At 37.3% G+C, this 19819-nt stretch overlaps 1 protein-coding gene across 2 annotated transcripts in view; it reads left to right on the top strand.

Annotated features, from left to right (window-relative positions):
* Positions 1-2056: 2056 nt before the first annotated feature.
* The window catches only part of unc5b (unc-5 netrin receptor B), a 118973-nt gene continuing 101210 nt past the window's right edge, over positions 2057-19819 (top strand). Inside the window, exon 1 of one of the 2 annotated variants that reach the window (XM_004915943.4) lies at positions 2057-2682. In XM_004915943.4, coding sequence (XP_004916000.2) covers positions 2592-2682 — 91 coding nt within the window. In that variant the 5' untranslated portion in view covers positions 2057-2591. The remainder of the gene's footprint in view (positions 2683-19819) is intronic. The other variant, XM_002938959.5, reaches the window with a different exon arrangement.

Genomic DNA, 19819 nt, shown 5'->3' with positions numbered 1-19819 from the left:
AAAAAAAAACTAAAATCACCTTTGCTCCCTCCTACAGACATTAATGGAAATTGCAATGTAGTTGCAAGTAGTTTTGGGCCAGCTTAAATGTGCATTTTTGGGGGCCAAAAACTGCCTATAACCACAGTGATGGGTAGTTTTCATAAAAATCATAAAAATATAGGAGAAGCATGGGCTGTTTTTGCTGGAGGACATATACTGGTGGGGAATTTGACATTAGAGTAAAACTCCATATGTAATAAAAGGCATGACGTTTGCCCAGGTACAGTAACCCATGGCAAAAAATTTACTTTGAAACAGGTGACCTAGACATGCTGCTGATGGTTGACATAGATGACTATAGCAAAGTTTAAACACTGTATTACATAACCAAGAGGCTACCATGGCTTCCAGATGGCCTGCCCTGTTCTGGAGCATATAGTATCTAGCCTGTTGACCCTTGAACTCTATATATATAAACTGCAAAAATGTACCTAACAAGGTAGCTACCCGGAACCCGGTGGGGCAATGACCGATAAGATGTTTGAATGAACGTTTATCAACGTCTTTTTTTAAAAAAGGGGGGCCTAAAATGATTTTGCTGTTGCACCCAGTAGCGTCTATACTTTAGCCACTGTACCTTAGCTTTTCGTGATCATATTAAACTAGTATAAAACTTTTAAGGTTTTTTGCGCTCAATACATTGGCATTTGACTTACAAAACATCTGTTCTAATGGATAAAAAACAAAAAGTATTTATTGAGTAATACAACGTGTATTACTCAATGAAACCAAGTAAACATTCTAGCAGCTCCATGATTAGTTGGCAACAAGGGGAAAATCTGAAGTAGAATCTATTGTTTCATTTTTCCTTGCAGAACAATAGGGAAGTACCCATGTAAGCTAAATGGCAAATATACAGGATATAAAGTACCCTGTGTTGTAAAATATAAGGAGTCACCAAGGACTCCCATAACCATATAAGTGAGGGAGATAATAAAGTGAAACCAAACCAAGGAGGGTACTTTATACATCAATGTTTATGTACCTCTATGGACTCAGTGTCATACAAAATCATATCCTTTGCATATGAGGTTTTGGGATTACAATTGTCAAAGTGCTGTCTGATATTCAGAGGTGTACTGTATGGGGTAAGAATTTGGTGGTGATTAGAGTTGGTGGTAATAACAGGGTAAATGCCCTATTTTTGCCCCAGATCAGTGGGTATCTATTTAGTTTCAATAATTTTTATTGGGATTTTTTAAACATTATAGCCAAATAAAGGCATTAAAATATTTTCAAACATTAATATTTTACATTATGCAGAAAAATAATCTGCAGTACAAATAATAACAGCCGTTGAAAACTTATACATTCAGTATTGGTCAACATATGATAAAATATGATATAATATAATTTAATATTGTTGGTTAAGAAATTTGTTATGTACACTTATATTTATATGCGTATACTAATCACGCGTCAATTCAAACGTGCAAAACGCGTATAAACTGACACTACTGAGATCCTAGGGGTGGCATCCATCTAAGGATTGATTAAACATAGTCAAGCTGGATAATTAAGAAATTTTGCTTCATGGGTATCTATTTACACTAGTGTAGATGTACCAGAAAGGACACACTGGCACATCCCCATTCAGTACAGGTGTGGCAGGGATATTACAGTAAGGTAAGAGTACTACATCATTATTGAGTACCAGGAAGCAAGTGACTGCTCCAAAGAGCTCATTCTCTGTACAAAGAACACACGCAACATTCTCTACTGAGAGATGAACATGCTGCCTAAACATAGGCCATTTTTCGCTTTCAGTTCAATGATAATATGTTTCCGTCTATAAAGTATAGATACATTTTATAATTCCCCGATTTTATTCCATAATTAACCACATGCTATTTTACCTTGGCCCTGTTTCAGAGAGTCCCGGAACAATTGCACTGTGTGTGTATGTGTGTGTGTGAAGCGTCCCCCGGGCTGCCATTACGCAGCCATTCTAGTTAGAGAGTCAGCGAACTGTGGAGCAGGTCAATAAAATGACTGGAAACCCCGCCATGAGAAAGTTAGTCGGAACTGAATAGAACGAAGGTACCACTGTATTGCCAGACTGACTGAGGTATTGGGATAATGATCTCCCTCCCCTCCGCTTTGGCTCCACCTCTGCTCCCATTTGTTTGGGCTCTTCCCTTCCACTGAGAAACAGTCCGCACGTTGCACACCCCCTCACACGGTCCCTGCTGCCTGCGCTGCTGCTGCTTGCGGGACACCTTGGCATTATAGCAGTAGGCAGGGCAAGGGGGGAACATGTACAAGCCCTGTTAGCTGCATCCGTACAGGGCACAGGCGAGTCAGCCTCCAGCTGTAGGAGTGTTGGCAGACACGGAGACCTACTATTACTTCCCGGGAAGCTCTGGCTCCGTGCACTTTCACAGGGAGCAAGTTTTGTCGTCAGAGAGGCACTGGGCATCGGACTGGGCGCCGCTGGAAGGGGATATACCCGGGCTGTGGCTGGACTTGGTGCCTCCCTGTATATTTTACGTGCGCAAGAAGACTATTGCGACCGGATCGGGGAGACCCTGGAGTGGAGACGCTAAGCGATGCATTTATCCCGGATCCCCAGCGGAGCAGCGTTGGCTGCGCTACTCGTGGCTCTGCTTCTCTGCTGCAACTTTCCTCCTTCTGCCGCAGGTAAGCGCTCTGGGGAGAGGTAACTGGGTGCGGGGCAGCGGGATGGGTGCAGGTAACCATACGGAACGACTTCTAGTTGTAATGTGAGCGACTGGTAATGTAGCACACCACGGATATCTCCCTGTATAAAGATATTTCATTATATCTCGAAAGAAACAGACTTTCTGTACAACACGAAAGTCACATCAGCTTTAATCGCCAAAACTCCGGCATTCGCTCCCGGACTCAAACATCACAGGACCACCTTGGACAGGAGGATTTATCAGATTATTAGCTAATTTAAGTATATACATCAGCCATGTTCTACCTGCAGCCCTTTGACTGCTCTTGGGATGGAATGGCTGTGGGTATGTCAGAGAGTTGTAGTTTAGCAACAGCTGCAGGTAAGAGATTCATCATGAATTATGTAATTTCTAAATATGGTCTCATTTTTCTAATAAATCCAGGGGCTCGTTTTTATCTCAGTCTACCATGAGTAAAGGTTTTTGTCCTTTTATGTAAATCACCATTTAGTTCTTATAGACCTAACATTTCCAGGCTCTAGCATAGCCTGCTCTCTGCTGCTTTATACAACTGAAAGAGATCACGTACAAGTGTTCATTATAACTGAGAGCATGTAAGAGGTGAAGAGGACTCAGCCCAGCCAGTCCTAAGCCCCACAGATACAGTAGAACTAAAACTTTCCTCATCCCACAGAAGGAGCGTTGCTGGGACTGCAGATCTGTAAGGTTGGAAGGAGATATTAAGGAGTGTAAAGTTGTATCTAGCATCATGCATTTGCCCCTTAATTTTAACACCAATGACATTTGCATGATACAGATGAACGGAGGGACCCTGAGCCAGGGGCTTGCCATCTACACCTTTGCACTTTGTTAGTAATCATAATGAGTAGCAGTCAGTCTATTGATTCTTGTCAATACAAAAACACACACTTGACTTCACAGGTCAGGGAAAAGTTCATGAGTGTTTGCATTTTTTACAAAAGAAGAACAAATATTAAGTGTGTCACTGAATAGTAAGATTAGTGGGATATCAAGTTGTTTAATAAGCATTGCGAGAAATGAAAAATGGATTTTATATAGCATGATTCAGTGGTGGGAATGTGCTTTATTGTCAGTTTGCATTCTAAAGACTGTTTTTAGTTTCTGTACAGTTTGGCATTTTTGTGGTTCATATAAATGCAAGCATTGTGCCTCTTATCTTGAGGACTTCTAAAACTGGAGGGGTTAGGTTACATTTCATGGGTACCCTAATGCATTTTGAATGTTTCCTTTCCCTTCAGGAGATCTGGTGCAAAGTGTTTTTTTTCAATTAGATAAGACTGTTTTTAGGAGTGCTCCTGCTATCTCTGATTTTCATACCCTGTCTCCGTAGAGAGTGTAATTAGAGTGCATTCTGTCTGTCTGAGTGAATAAACTTGCAGTGTGGGGGGAAAGCAGTAATTGAACTAATTATGACCTCCACATTGCTGGTTCCTGCAGAGATCTGCCCAGCCTTGTCATGTGGAAAGATGAGAAATAATACTAATGATACAGTATGTCTAACTTCACAGTGAGCTTTGTAGAGAAATATTCACTAAAACCCTGTCCCATAAAGCTTACAATCTATTTCATGTAAGATACATCACTCTGTTTAGTAATATTATTGGCAGCTATGTATTAAGCAGCTGGATAGTCTGCAGTACTGACGTGGCCAAGGTCATAAGGGACTAAAAAGAAAGGAATCAAACCCAGTCTTCCCTGAGTCAGGTTCTGGGATAATAGGCCATCTATGAGGTTCTTCTCTTCCATAATATGGTCAGGGACTGATTTTCTTGGTGTTACATACTTTTGTCTGTTAAACCTGTTTATCAGACAATGACTTGTTTTAAGGGATTTATCTTTTTTCTTCTTGTAAATATTAATGCATTTTTTGCCTGTTTATTGTTACCCTGGATATTGTTTTGTCATAATTGGACCAAAGGGCAAATTGCTCTATTTGTTCTGTTTTATATTCAGTCATTCCTATTCCTGGCAGCTGCATCTGAAGCAGTGACACAGACTTGCTTGTGTGGCATATATCATTGAAATCAGTGAAACCATTTCACTGCCCTAAATACCCTATGTCATCATGTGCAGTGATTCAGTGTCCTATTCGTGCATTGTTGTATTTGCTCTGTATAACAATTAAAACTTTTGTCTGTAGAGGTGGCCTCGAACATTTCAGTTGTATTTATTTATTGTACCCTAACATGATAAGTGTACTATTAGTACTAAACAAGTTGATTTTGATTGTTGCACAGTTTAAAATAAGTAACAAATCAGTGCTAACTTTATAGCATACATAGGGTGATCTGATTTGTAGGAAGGGTGTTGCTTGTTAAGAGTACCACTGCCCAACACATTAAATGACATGTAAATTCAGGTGTTTTGCACATGTAAGTACACTCCGGACATAGTTTCAGCAGCTGAAAAACAAAGTTTGGTTTGTCTATGTAAATAGACTTTTTGAATAGTATGTAAAACAGTAGTTAGTTCCAGACAAAGTTATTGTGAGCCTAAGGTTACTATTTACACAGTAGAAATGTAAATAAACAGTACTGTTTTAGCAGCAAACTACTCTACAGTGATTCAAAAATTTGATTTTGTAAATCTGTTTGTCAATAAATGTAGATGATAAATTAAATGACTTTTGGTATATTAGGTTCTTTTAATGCTAAGTATAGAGGCGTGTTCTAATGTAGCTTATGTTGCGTGCAGTTTTTTAAAATTATTATTATGGTGATTATCATCATTCATCATCACATGTTTATATTCTGTAGCACTGTATAAAACTTATATGCAAAGAACTAAGTAGATTAAGCTCAACGGACACTAATTAGTAACTTTCCGCAAGGTCTAGGTGTGGTTACTGTTAGTATTGCTAGCAGCTGTAAATTTTAGTTTGCTTTTTCCTTATGCAAGTGTAGAAGCAACTTGACTTAACACTCAGTTTCATTTAGGAACCCCCAGGCATGGGTATACTATATTCAGCAAAGCAATACAAATTATATGTCAGGACCCATAATAGGTCTATAGAATGTTGTTGTAAATGGTCAAATGTTAAGGTCAGAGCCAGACAAATATATTTATGAAAATCTGTCATCTGATGCACTTGCAAGCTTTACTTGCATTGTAAATGTGGACACTCATAGCACATTGAGCCTGGGCCTAGGCATGGACTTACTTGAAAACATTGCACCACCCATTCAAATCACCTGAATTCTGCTAGTAGCATAGCAAGCTCCTATTTAGAGTAAACATCATTAGATAAGGCCATTTAGTTCATTATGGTGTACTATTCTGCTGTCAGTAAAGACAAATTAAAGAATAAGCATATACCTGTAAAGCTGTAAAGACAAACCTTCCCCGTGATTAAAGGATAGGCAAATGGCTATAATTCTACATAAGGTCTCTAAAGCACATAAGGCCAATTTCTAAAGATGGTGAGTTGTTAAGGCAGATAGCTTTTCACTCCCATTGTGCGAGATGTGAGCTAATTAGTTTGAGTTCAACTGTTCGTTTTTTTGTGCTATAAAAATGCTCTGATCAGCGTAGTAATTACTGTGGATTCTTGTAGAACTTTCAGAAATGCTCTGTATCCTTTTAGTTTGAATGTCAGACTTTATTCAACTGAATGCAGGCAATTGTAGTTTTGAGCCATTTGTGGCTAAATAAAATCTTTGCAGTTTTACCAGGAGTATTTCCTATTTGTGTATGGAAAAGTATACTGCTGAAACACATACATTCTTTTTGTGACCAAAAGTTTGACTGGAAAGAAAAGTAAAACTACCTTGTTTTCCATCACTGGGCTACTAAAAAAAGTCACATTGATGCATGAAAGAGACAGAGATGAGAAGAGTGTTGCATTGTTTAATAGCATGTGTTGTTTTAAGTGGTTCACAAAGAATGACCCTCACTATGAACCTCTTACATTATCAGCTCTCTGAGTAATGCCATAATTATTTTACGGCACACATTCTACAGAGGAGCACAACAAGGGTATTGCAACATAGAAAGATGTTTTCATAAGAAAAGTATGTTGTAGTTATATCTCTTAAAACAATATTTTTAGTAGATCTTTTTTCTATTTTGCTAATTCTTGTTCAGGTTTTCATAACTTATGATTTTTAGAGACATTATAATGACTGATTAAGGATTTTAAGATAGGTTGCCTTTTTCTGCCTGAAATAAGAATGTCTCCATGTGTAAGGTGTTTTGTTTACATGTTGTAGTTTAGTGAAGCCAAGCTACCCTTTCACATTTTTTCTGGCCACTAGGGGCACTGTTAAATTGGCTAACAGTGATGCCAGGCATTTTAATGTCAAAGAGGTAAAGCGTTGTTGGGAAAATGATCTCTATGATGTTCATGAAATTACTTCATAAGAGGACTGTGAAAGTGTTGGTATGAATTGAAATATCATGTACTATTACCTTTCACTGATTAGAAAATGTTGTGCATTCAGCAGGAATGTACAGCTACCTTTTAATGTGCATGTGTTTAATAGAGCTTTCCCTGCCCTGAAGGTAAGGACACATGGTGCATGAGGATTAGCACATTTTGTCATTTTAATTATTGTTGTAAGAATACAAAAAACATGATAATTGCATTGCCATTCACTGTCTTTTGGCAGTTTTATGAGCAAATACCATTTTATAAAAGTGTGAACTCCTATGTAAACTTGTTTTTCAACATTGCTATTTCTAAACGCTTGTTGTGAACTTCTGCTATTTTTCCATAAATCTATTTTCTGCTTTTAGTTCCACACACCCTATAAGGTAAGTAACATTAGAAGGTTTGTTTTAACACATTTTGGATAATGATATTACACCTTAGTTAATGGTTATTATGGCATCATCATTAAGGACCGCAGTAATGTTAGAATTCTTTCACTTGTCAGATGATTTCGGTTTATTTGGTCCAATGAATTGGGACCACTAAATTTCCTCATGATAATTACTGTTTTCTGGGACAATTCACTTGCATATTGTCTTCATTCAAAAGGCAGATATGTTCTCATTCACTGGCTTGCTACAGTTCCACAAGCATTGGCCTAACTTAAGTTTGTCCAAAAGCAGTAACCCACAGCAGCCAATAAGATGTTTGCTTTTAAACAGGTGACTAGTAAATGCTGCCTGCTGATTGGTTGCTATGGGTTATTGCTCCTGGGCAAACTTAGTTATTTTTTTACATAACTCCCAAAGTGTTTTGTTAGTTAAGTATTGATATATAAAGAATAAACAATGCAAGATAGCATACATTTTGACAAAGATTGGCAATACCATTTTCACACAGTTTTGCATGGATATATGTTTCCCCCTGGTTAAAGCTAGCACAATATGAGTAGCTTACATGACATAAGTGTGACAACTAGCAGTCACTCTACCATTCTTTTGATATACTGATTGAGAATGATAGAGATAAGAAAGCTTAGCTGATATAGAGCAAACAGTCTATGACAAGGGACATAGTACTACTATTACATTTTTTATAAAAAGAAAACACAACAACCTTTTGGAATCCCTTTATGTAATTGTTAAAGGGAGTTGACAGGAAGAGAGAGCTCACCATAATTATCTATGGTAGGGTAAAGGTGGAGCTTTTTGTTGTGAGGTTGGTTAGATACAAGTTTCCCATGCGTGCAGTTTTGGGTCTAAAGTTTTTGGGTGCATATATAAGAAAGTCTTGTGTAATGTCTTATCAGAGCTAGTCTAAAACAGGATTGGTTATCTCCTCCTGCAAACTGGACCTGTTAGGTTTGCCTTGGGTCCTAGATTTGAAGATACTCTAACATTTCTTATTTTTGTCTTTTTAAAATTTTGAACCAAACAAAAACTGTAGTATCGTGTTAGTTAGTGCCAATAATAATAATAAAAAAAAAACCCCACAAATACAAGAGTATTGTAGAAATGATACCTATATTGGGCAACAATAAAAATACATCGCAAGCTTTCGGAGCTCTAAGGCCCCTTCTTTGGGCAAAATAACGGACGGGGCCTTAGAGCTCTGAAAGATTGCAATGTATTTTTTTTATTGGCCAATATAGGTATCATTTCTACAATACTCTTGTATTTGTGGTTTTTTTTATTATTTTTAAAATTTTGAATAAACTCATATCCACAAATGTCTGACATTTACTCAGAAGACTGAACTGAAAAAGTCTGTGCAGGAAAAAGTTGCAGAAAAGTCTCTAAACTCGACTTATTGAACGTAAACCTCTACTTTTTTGACTTGTTACACAAAAAAAACAGTGTCAACAATGAGTTTTGAAGCAAAGAAGGATCCTCCAGGAAAAGGAAGGGACACCTGCCGTTGACTTCTACATGATCTCTGTAGGTTTTAGCTTTTAGTTCTCAGGACAGTATGTAGTGTTTTGGGTCCCATGATAGTGTGGCTGTTGTAGACATGCTGTTGTAGACATGCTGTTGAAGGTCAACTCCCACTGTTACCTGGCTGTGTCTGTTGATGAATGCTGTGTAATATAAAGGCTGTTATATCATATAAAATGTCATGCTGATATCTGGAATAATATGATATATATTTTTTTAATATTTATGACCAGACTGCTCTTTTACTGCTTTGTACTATCCATTTCTATAGGTGAAGTGTTATTTATTTATTTTTTTGTTTTCTTTGTCGTTGAAATAAACTGAGTAACAGAAATGTATTCAGTGCTATATTTATATTATATGGATAGATATAGATAACACTTCTGAGGTGTTATCTGTAAGTTTATCTAAGAATAAGCATTGGTGTAACATTAACTTAAAATGGTTCTTAGTAGCCATCAAGTGGTGTGTAGCAACATCAAAAGCCACATGAAACTTATGTATATGATTTGTTTATAATAAGGGATATAATGTTACCTGTATTTTTCTGTAAGTGTAATCTTAAGAGTAGGCTTGACCTCTTGGGTGGAGATTGATGAGTCACATCACACAACACACTCCCGTGCAAGTTAACAAGTGGTGTATTTTCCCTCTAAAATATCCTTTTGACTGCAGCGGGCGTCGCCTAAAAATCACTTCACAAGAGCCCATCCCCTGTTCTTGGCATTAGTTTTGTTTTCCACAGGGGGAGATTTCTTATCCTAACATTAGACTAATATTTGGACAGGACTATGTAGGTCAAGGTAATTAACCATTAGTATGTTCCTCAACATATTCTTCCTTCTAGAATTTGTTTGTTGATCTTTTAACATCAAGGTTCTTCCCGCATGACTGTTTTTAAGCGTTATAAAGGCATGACTAGTACTGAGGTCAAGACTTCCTCAAGTGTCTCTGTTTAATGATGTCAGCACCTTATGCGAATCTGATAAATGTATTCCATTGTCGTAAGAAACCTCATATGTATGGCCGATTTAAAGCACAGGTACAGAATTTCTTGGTAGACCCTGCCATAGATTCTCAGTTTTCTGAATGCTGCTTGTTATTCTAATGGGATTGAGATAACCGCTGTATGTTAATATGAAATGTGTTTTAATGCTCTGCTTCTTTTTCTCTCTCTTTGGGCTTGAACATGCTTTTTAGTACTTGCTATGTGTATGGAAGTTAATATTTTGGAAGCATTTCATATATTCTGAAAACCTTCTTCTGACAGTTTCTGCATGGCATTGCTTAGGGACAGCTGATAGGGTGTGGTGCAACTATGTATTTTATGAGGTGGTGGAATGCTGCTATGTGATGTAAGTGCCTTTTAAATCCCTGTTGATGCTGAAAGACTGTTTGAAAACTTCTCTTTATGCCAATATAGTATTAGACAGCAGTGGTCTTTTGCTCTGTCTTGAAGTGCAGTTAGCATTATTTTCACTGCTAACAAATCAAATTCTTAAACGCAGGGCTGTCACTTCACTTGTGGCAGGCTGTGAGCGTGAGGATTTTCTCATGCCAGTATAAAACTATGGAATATTTCACTGAATGAAGTATCTCATAAGGAATCATACAGTGCATATACCAATACATAAAAGCAAGTTTCAGGTTCCTTAAACAATTTGACACATTTTTCAGAATGAGAAAGTCACCCAGTGTGATTGCAGACAGTAGATATGCTGGATAGCTGTAAGGAACACTTCTACCTAGAAATGACCTATTTTCCTATAGTTCCTCTTTCTTTTTAACTGCATCGTCTAATTGAGCTTAGTCAGTTAAAATGCACCAGCCAGGCACTGCACCATTGAACATAAACTGCCAGTTGTAAAAACGGAAGGGAGTGAGTATCCTTTGACTTCTGATCTTGATAAGCGCAATCCTCAGGTCGTTTAGTGGTAGTTTTAAAAGGTTCACACAGCAACATACAATACAATACAAGATGCCTAAACCCTGCTAGAATGCAGAATAAGCTAGTGATGAGTTCATTACAGCAGATGTTAGTACAATAAAGGCAGAGGTCCTGCTGCTTCTCATCCCCCACATCCTTTGGGCTACAAGAGTGGTAAAGTGAGTGAAAACATTTGCTAAAGTGCTGGCATAAATCATGGAAGTCTCTCTCGCTCCCCAAGCAATCTTCTGTCATCGCAAACCCTTCCCCCTTCCCTCCTCTTCCTCATTGTCCCTTTGTGCCCTTTTCCCAACACTTCATTTTAACAGTGCAGAAGGCCTATAGACCCTCACAGTTTATGCCATACAACAAAGAAAGTTTATTAGCATCTCTTAAGCAATGTGGGTTTAATGCACTAGTGTTATTTAAATAGAAGCTGTTCATTTTCTTTCCTCTTTGCCCTTGCACAGCAGGTTTCCTTTCTCTTTTTTCCCTTCTTTTCTTCACCATTTACTATTTTTTATGGTTGCGCCTACAGTCCTACTATCATTTGTGTTTTCAGTTGCTGTATTTTTTGCCTTCATCCCAACAATCTCCTGCAATCTGTAATAAATAAATGATGCAATAAGTAGGTTGTGATGTTGCTAATGATGCAGGAGCTGGCAATCTCTCTCACTGTTAGAGTGCTGCTGTGCTAATCACGATGAAACTGGTGCAGCATTTCTGCTTGGCACCCCAGCTCTCCCTGTGTAAGAAGCGCACAATCATTTTTCTTGACAAGAAGTAAGAATCCAGAGACACTGATGCTTTGCATCATTTTGTTTCATTTTCTTAAAGTTTACAAACTGTACGTTTTAATAAGATGTTGCAAAAAAAAAAAAAAAAAAAAAAAAATATATATATATATATATATATATATATATATATATATATATATATATATATATATATATATATATATAATTATTCTGCAGCTATGCAGATTGACTTGGGTCAGTTATAACAACTAGGTCATGGTTTAAATGACAGGTTGGAAGGTAATTTGGTAAGGACCAGGGCAGAAACATAATTATTATTTGTTAGCTTGGATTTGCTTGGACAAGGTATGACTTGATGGACATTTTGACTTTTTCTCAAACTCTATTATTATGTAACTGTGCGTGACTGGAAGTTCACACATGGAATTAAAGGGTGTTTATAGACAAGAGAGGAAAGTAGTTAACAATTAAATACCGACTGAAAGTGACTTATATTATTTCTGTCTACAAGATGCAAAAAATGTTTTCTAAAGAGAATGTTGACAAAAAAAAATTATGGCAGGGTAGCATGAAAATGTGTTCTATGGATCACTTCTTCCCATGTTTGAATTGCAAAACCTGTGTCTATATAAATATTACCACGTTGCCAGTAAAGACAATGGACATTCTTAGGGTTTAATTGTATTTGATTGCCACCTATGACTCTGAATTTATGACTCCCTGCGGTATTAAACCAGCAGCTTTGAGAACATATAAACTCCATTTTATATGAGTTTTTTTTTTTCTAAACCCACCTTGCTACTGATAACGGATTACGCTATTTAACTGGAACAAACTGTTGCTTCAGCTAGTAATTCTGAATAAAATAAACTACATACCTGCATTCCAATAAGCCACAATATATTATGTTTGTCCTTCGGTTTTATTTACAGACTAATCCCTGGTAAAATTAAATGTTCTATTATAAATGGGTATTGTATTTTTGAAAAAGTTGCAATAAATGTTGCATTAAACTGTTCTAATGCTATACATTAGAACAATGATCCCCAACCAGTGGCTTGGGGGCAACATGTTGCTCACCAACCCCTTTAATGTTGCTCCCAGTGGCCTTAAGCAGGTAGTTATTTTTGAATTTCTAACTTGGAGGCAAGTTTTGGAGGTATAAAGTCCATGTGTACTGCCAAACAAAGACTCCTGTAGGCTACCAGTCCACATGGGGCTACCAAATAACCAATCACAGCCCTCATTGGTCACCCATAGGAACGCTTTTTTGTGATTGTGTTGCTCCCCAACAGGTTGGGGACCCCCGAATTAGAATGTACAGTTTTAATTCTTCTTTTTTATAATTTCTAGAATGCTTTTTAACCACTGTAGGTCCACTCAGTCAGAAAGGCACCAAAAGAAAGGATAGTGTGGGAGAGATCTGTTTTGCTGATGATCATATGAATATGGATCAACACCAGCATCTGCTGAATAGATTTCTCAACGCATCGAATGGAAATCAATAATTTAAAAAGATTTCTATGAAATGTTGGCTCATTTGGAGCAGACTACAGGGGAACATTTTGTCCAGTTTGGTCAAAATGTGTCCACGTTAGGCTTACAGCAGTGATCCCCAACCAGTGGCTCAGGGGCGTTATGTTGCTCACCTTTCCCTTTGATGTAGCTTCCAGTGGCCTCAAAGTATGTGCCAATTGTTACATTTCTAGCTTGGAAGGCAAGTTTTGGAAGCACAGGTAAAGCAATTATTTTTGGAATTATGCCTGCAAAATGTCTGGAGCTAATAATGCCCAAGGTGGAAGAAAATATCTTAAACCAGTGGTACATTGGAGTTTTGAGGCTGATCTGCTTTCTCACAGAAACCATTTGGTGGAAATATATAAATATTGTTATGCTATTTAATGACTTCCTTATGTTAGTTATTTTTAAGTGGCTGCAGTCTGTATTGGCAGACATGTTGAAGGCGGAACACATTTGTTGAGTCCTTGTAAAAAAAAAAAAAAAAAAAAAAAAAATGACCCCTGAAGTGTTAAATCAAAGCAAAACTCTATTACCAGAGACTGCTCCAACTAGAGACCTTCTGCCCTGCTGTGTTTGACCCTGGCACCAGTGGGGAAAAAGAGAAAATGATTCACTGACCCAACTCCCACACCCCCTTGTAATTACTTTTTCTTTTTTTCACTATCGCAGGGAGTGAAAAGAAAGCACAAAAGCTCTGTGGGGAGAACGCTAACCTTTCCTCCCAAAAGGATTCTTCATAAGCTGCAGGAAATAAGCACTCTAGGACTAATGCCATTTTAGTAGGCATTTAGTCCTTCATATCTACATACCTACACTTTCTGCCAAAAAATGCAGTATTTTGTAGTTTTCCTTGGTGTTTGGTGAAAAAGATATTGGAATTGTAGTTCAGTAAAAACTGGAGGGCCACAGACTGACCACCACCAATTTAAAGAATAAAGGAATGCGGCAGTCTCTTAAATAACTTAATGGGAATTGATTTTTTTTAAAAAGTCACTTATGTCTGTCAGCATGCTGGGAAAAGATATGTATTTATGTGCAACAGAATTCATGCATTTTAATGACTGGGCAAATTCTATATATATAATGTGTAAAGTCAGTCCAGTTGCTGGAGTCTTGGTGATGTATAGATGAAAAAAACCTTAACACCAAATACAAAATGTTTTAGATTGTATAGTATTGTTTTATATACATACAGGTTGTCTAGCGCACGTCATAGATAGAGGCCTCTAGTACATTTTTTTTATGCCTGCCAAAGAGCTCTGTAAACTTCTTTAGGAGCCAGACTAAAATATTAGCATGTTATCCCGACATATGCTGTATTGGCTTATCGGCTAACTACAAGGAAGAAACTTGTCAGTGGGGGTCTGCCTACTAAAATTGTGAACATCCTATCTGAGACAGACTCACATATTTCATTTTTTTTATAGCACATTTATTTTGAGTTACCGTACTTGGAGTTTTACGTCAATTAATTAAAGTGGTTAATACAGTGGTCATATCCTGCAAATAATTTTGTTATGATTTTACAGTTTAAATATTATATCTCTTAAATTGTGGCAGTGTTATTGTTAGAGGTTATGTGTATCATTGTGCTATTATCTTGCATCATGTCATCCATTCATAGGTCTAATCTGAGGAATAAATTCCAAATATAACACATGCGGTATTAGAGCAACTGGCATAATCACAAATAATCTTATTATGATTAATACAGCCTCCCTGGCTTTTGTATTCTATCCCTGTTCCAGGCTGGAGTGCATGACTTTGTGCTTTGGTCTGGTATATATGGCTCTCAAATGGTCAGTTTGCAATTTATTTGTGCCCAATAGATTCTATTGCAAGTCATGAAGAGTACAGTGTTGTGTTTATCCAGTTGTGAGAGCTTTGTCACTTTAACTGATTTAAAGGAAAAGTAACACTAAAATTTCCTATACGGAAAGAAGGCTAGGCTCGATCATTCGATCGTCGCATAGTGGATGCAGCTCCTTCCTTCGACTTATCGCCGTAGTTCAATTGACAGGAAGCCAAGTTTTAGCAGGTATTTTCTATTAAAGCATTTAAAATACTAAGTGGTTTGCAGGATAGGGCAGTTATTGATGCAGGGTAGAATAGCTTTTTTACTTAAAAAAAGTTAGTGTTACATTTCCTTTAAGTAGTTTTTGGCTACTTTTTTGGCTACTATAGTAATCCACAGAAAACAAGTTAAAGATGCTGTTTTTTTCCCCCAGTTTTAGTGATTGATAATTATCAGTTTGTTGCTGATCATCTATAACTATTCGATTTCAAACTATAGGCACCTTCTGTTATTTGGATGCTGAAGTTTGGAATCCATAAGTAAAGTGGATTTTTGGTGACGTAGTTCATGGCTATTGCTCAGTATCCCTGTATCGTACAGCAACAAACAGTTCTCTATCAATTAACTTTTCAGTGGTTGAGATAAAATAAATGTGTCCATGCTGGAAATAAAGACAATAGCAATTGTAATGTGTTTTGTGCTGCATGGTTACAAGATTTATATATTGGCATTATGAATGTAATGTTAGAGTACACATTGTTTAATTAAAAATGTTAGATGTTTCCAGAAGCTAAAAAGAATTCACAGAGGATTTTGGGAGGTCAACTAGAGGTTTTTAACTGATTTAATACTGACAGAAAATCTTGTTTTGAGACAACTATTGATATCTTATTATGTAGTACAGGGTATTGATTGGCATATTGGATCCTGAGAAAAGTCATTTAAAGGTACACTATCACCACTGAATATATTATGATGCTTGTTAAATTATTGAGTAGCTTTAATTTTCATATAATCTGCCTAATTTTCATATAGTTTGCCTTTGAACTACCCTCTTTAAACCCTAAAAAAAGTGTATGCTGTATGCCCATGTCAGAGGTTTTCAGACTTTTTGGTTCTGTAGCATTGACTTTTCTCAGAGAAAAATAGAATCTACTTTGTCTACTCTAAATGTGGCCATGCACAGCCCACATGTAGCTCATGTATAAGGCTCAAATGACAGCCTACCTAACCAATATCTAGTTGGAGACCATCAAGGTTTAATGTAATGATCTAATTGTTGGCCCAGGGTCCATGCATTCAGATCAGCTTTGTTCACTCATTTGCAGCCTCACCAAACAAGTTCATATATGCTTGTATTTCCAGGTTAAGTTACTTCTGTGACATGGCACATAAGGGGGCTGCATACATTTTAGCATGCCTTATATACTTGCTTTTTTATAACTGTTTAAGAATGGTAGATATGTAGCACAGTGTTTTGGATTAGGAGTTTTTTCTTAGAAATCCAGCCAGAAAATATGCCCAGCTATACAAAGGCCAATGCTGACTGCCTCTTGGCTTATGTATTAGAAATCAAAATACTGCCCTCCCAAAGTGATAATTAAGAGAGCTAGAATATCCCCTTGACAATGAGGACTAGATAAAGGTATTTCTAAAATAAAACTAATGTAAACCCCTTTTCTAAAAAGGATATTTTTCCTGTTTAGGTTGCTTTGATCTAAAATTAACCCAACCACCAGTATGTCCAGTTTGTACAAACTTCCTCTAACATTAAAGAAGGCAATTTAGAGTGGAAAACAATGGTCATTTGGAAAATTTGAATTTATGATAACAATAGTAATTAAGAGTGGTTTAATTGTATGCTGTGCATTCTATTAAATAACATCAAAGGAATTCTTGTCCCTTCCCTATAAAGTATTACCTTGAACATCCCTGTAGCATGGAAAAGATATTCAGAACTTTTAATGACATCACATGCTGTGAAAATGATGGCCAGGTTGGTTTCAGAAACCACCCTTGGCCCCCCCAGCCAGACATCTTTTATTCATCTTAGCACACACACAGAGCAGGAAATCTGAGAAGGGGACAGATGAATTGTTACTTTTGAAGCACCATGGATAATCACATTTTCGGAAGTTTAATGCTTATTAGATCCATCTGTCTCCTGGTTAGCTTCTGCGTTGGCCTCCAGGATAGGAACTTTTATTTGATGCAAGGCACACAAGAACTGAACTACTAGTTGTCTTATCCTGAACTAGCCATCTTGGTTATAAAGCACAAGTTTGTGTACACTTTTCAGGGTAATGCTGAATTTTCAACAGTAATTTCAAAGCAAGTTTCCCATTGGTAACTATTACTTTACCTTATTGGTAGCAAAGGGCAGTGAGGTTGTGGAATACCCTTCCATGTAATGTTGTGATGGCAGATTCTGTTAATGCCTTCAAAAGGGGGGCTTGGATGATTTCTTGAACAAGCGTAGTATCCAGGGCTATTGTGATACTAAAATCTACAGTTAGTACTGATGTTGGTATATATGGTTTATGTATGTGAGTGTATAGATAGGTCAGTGTAGGTATACTGTATGTGTGTGCTTGGGTTCATTGGAAGGGTTGAACTTGATGGACTTCAGTCTTTTTTTAAGCCAGCTTAACCATGTAACTATATGGAAGATAATTCTGGTTAGAAATGTTATTTTTCTATTTTGGTATACAGATATACAAATTAAAATAGTTATGTAACATTAAGGTGACGGTGGCAATACGTGTTAAGATCCGCTCGTTTCGCCTAAGCCATATTGAGCTAATTTGATCATTTGGCCCCAGGGTGGGTATAGGCACCCTTGGGCCGAGGGCTGCATAAATGAACTGATGTAGTCATGTCCTGTCTTATAATTTTCAGTCTTACTTCTATTCCCCATCTGCCATTTACTTATCTATCCTAAAAACATTTTTCCCCTAATTCTAATGATTATATTATGAGTGAAAATGTTAATATACATTCTTTTGCATGTTTGTCACACTTAAATGTTTCTGTTCATCAAAAACCGTTAACTTTTAGTCAAAGATAACATAATTGAACACAAAATGCAGTTTTTAAATGAAGGTTTACGTTATTAAGGGAGAAAAAAAACTCCAAATCTACATGGCCCTGTGTGAAAAAGTGATTGCCCCCCTTGTTAAAAAATAACTTAACTGTGGTTTATCAATTTCAATTTTCAATTTCAATATCAATTTCTGTAGTCACTCCCAGGCCTGATTACTGCCACACCTGTTTCAATCAAGAAATCACTTAAATAGGAGCTACCTGACACAGAGAAGTAGACCAAAAGCACCTCAAAAGCTAGACATCATGCCAAGATCCAAAGAAATTCAGGAACAAATGAGAACAAAAGTAATTGAGATCTATCAGTCTGGTAAAGGTTATAAAGCCATTTCTAAAGCTTTGGGACTCCAGCGAACCACAGTGAGAGCCATTATCCACAAATGGCAAAAACATGGAACAGTGGTGAACCTTCCCAGGAGTGGCCGGCCGACCAAAATTACCCCAAGAGCGCAGAGACAACTCATCCGAGAGGCCACAAAAGACCCCAGGACAACATCTAAAGAACTGCAGGCCTCACTTGCCTCAATTAAGGTCAGTGTTCACGACTCCACCATAAGAAAGAGACTGGGCAAAAACAGCCTGCATGGCAGATTTCCAAGGCGCAAACCACTTTTAAGCAAAAAGAACATTATGGCTCGTCTCAATTTTGCTAAAAAACATCTCAATGATTGCCAAGACTTTTGGGAAAATATCTTGTGGACCGACGAGACAAAAGTTGAACTTTTTGGAAGGTGCGTGTCCCGTTACATCTGGCGTAAAAGTAACACAGCATTTCAGAAAAAGAACATCATACCAACAGTAAAATATGGTGGCGGTAGTGTGATGGTCTGGGGTTGTTTTGCTGCTTCAGGACCTGGAAGGCTTGCTGTGATACATGGAACCATGAATTCTACTGTCTACCAAAAAATCCTGAAGGAGAATGTCCGGCTATCTGTTCGTCAACTCAAGCTGAAGCGATCTTGGATGCTGCAGCAGGACAATGACCCAAAACACACCAGCAAATCCACCTCTGAATGGCTGAAGAAAAACAAAATGAAGTCCTGTCAAAGTCCTGACCTGAATCCTATTGAGATGTTGTGGCATGACCTTAAAAAGACGGTTCATGCTAGAAAACCCTCAAATAAAGCTGAATTACAACAATTCTGCAAAGATGAGTGGGCCAAAATTCCTCCAGAGCGCTGTAAAAGACTCGTTGCAAGTTATCGCAAACGCTTGATTGCAGTTATTGCTGCATATTTTTGCAAGGTTATGATAAATGGCATGGGATGTAATATCTGTAAAGCTTGTGCGCATATATTTAAGTTTATTAGTTTGTAAGTGTTAATCTTACCATGCTTCATAAGCAAACTTTAAGAGAGACACACCCCATAGGTTGGTACAGATGGTGGTTGCAGGTAATATCACTGCTAATGATAGGTTACTGTCTTTTTTTGTTTTGCCTTGAGGCATGAGACTTCTCTTGTAATCTATCATCCTTTGATACTTTTCTGTGTTAAAAAAAAAATCCCAGTTATGCAATGTGATTAGTTAAATCACATATAGATAACATTTTATTGACTCGCATTTATTTAAAACCAGGTAATAAATTGTTTGTTAAATAGGATACCATACAAGTTATAATGCAGCTCATCGAAAACTGTAAGCATGTCTGTGCTCTGCCAGAGCTGTTAGCAAGGCAGCTATGATG

Source organism: Xenopus tropicalis, chromosome 7, assembly GCF_000004195.4.
Source record: "Xenopus tropicalis strain Nigerian chromosome 7, UCB_Xtro_10.0, whole genome shotgun sequence".
Taxonomy (NCBI): Eukaryota; Metazoa; Chordata; class Amphibia; order Anura; family Pipidae; genus Xenopus; species Xenopus tropicalis.
This window is presented reverse-complemented; position numbering and strand designations above follow the sequence as displayed.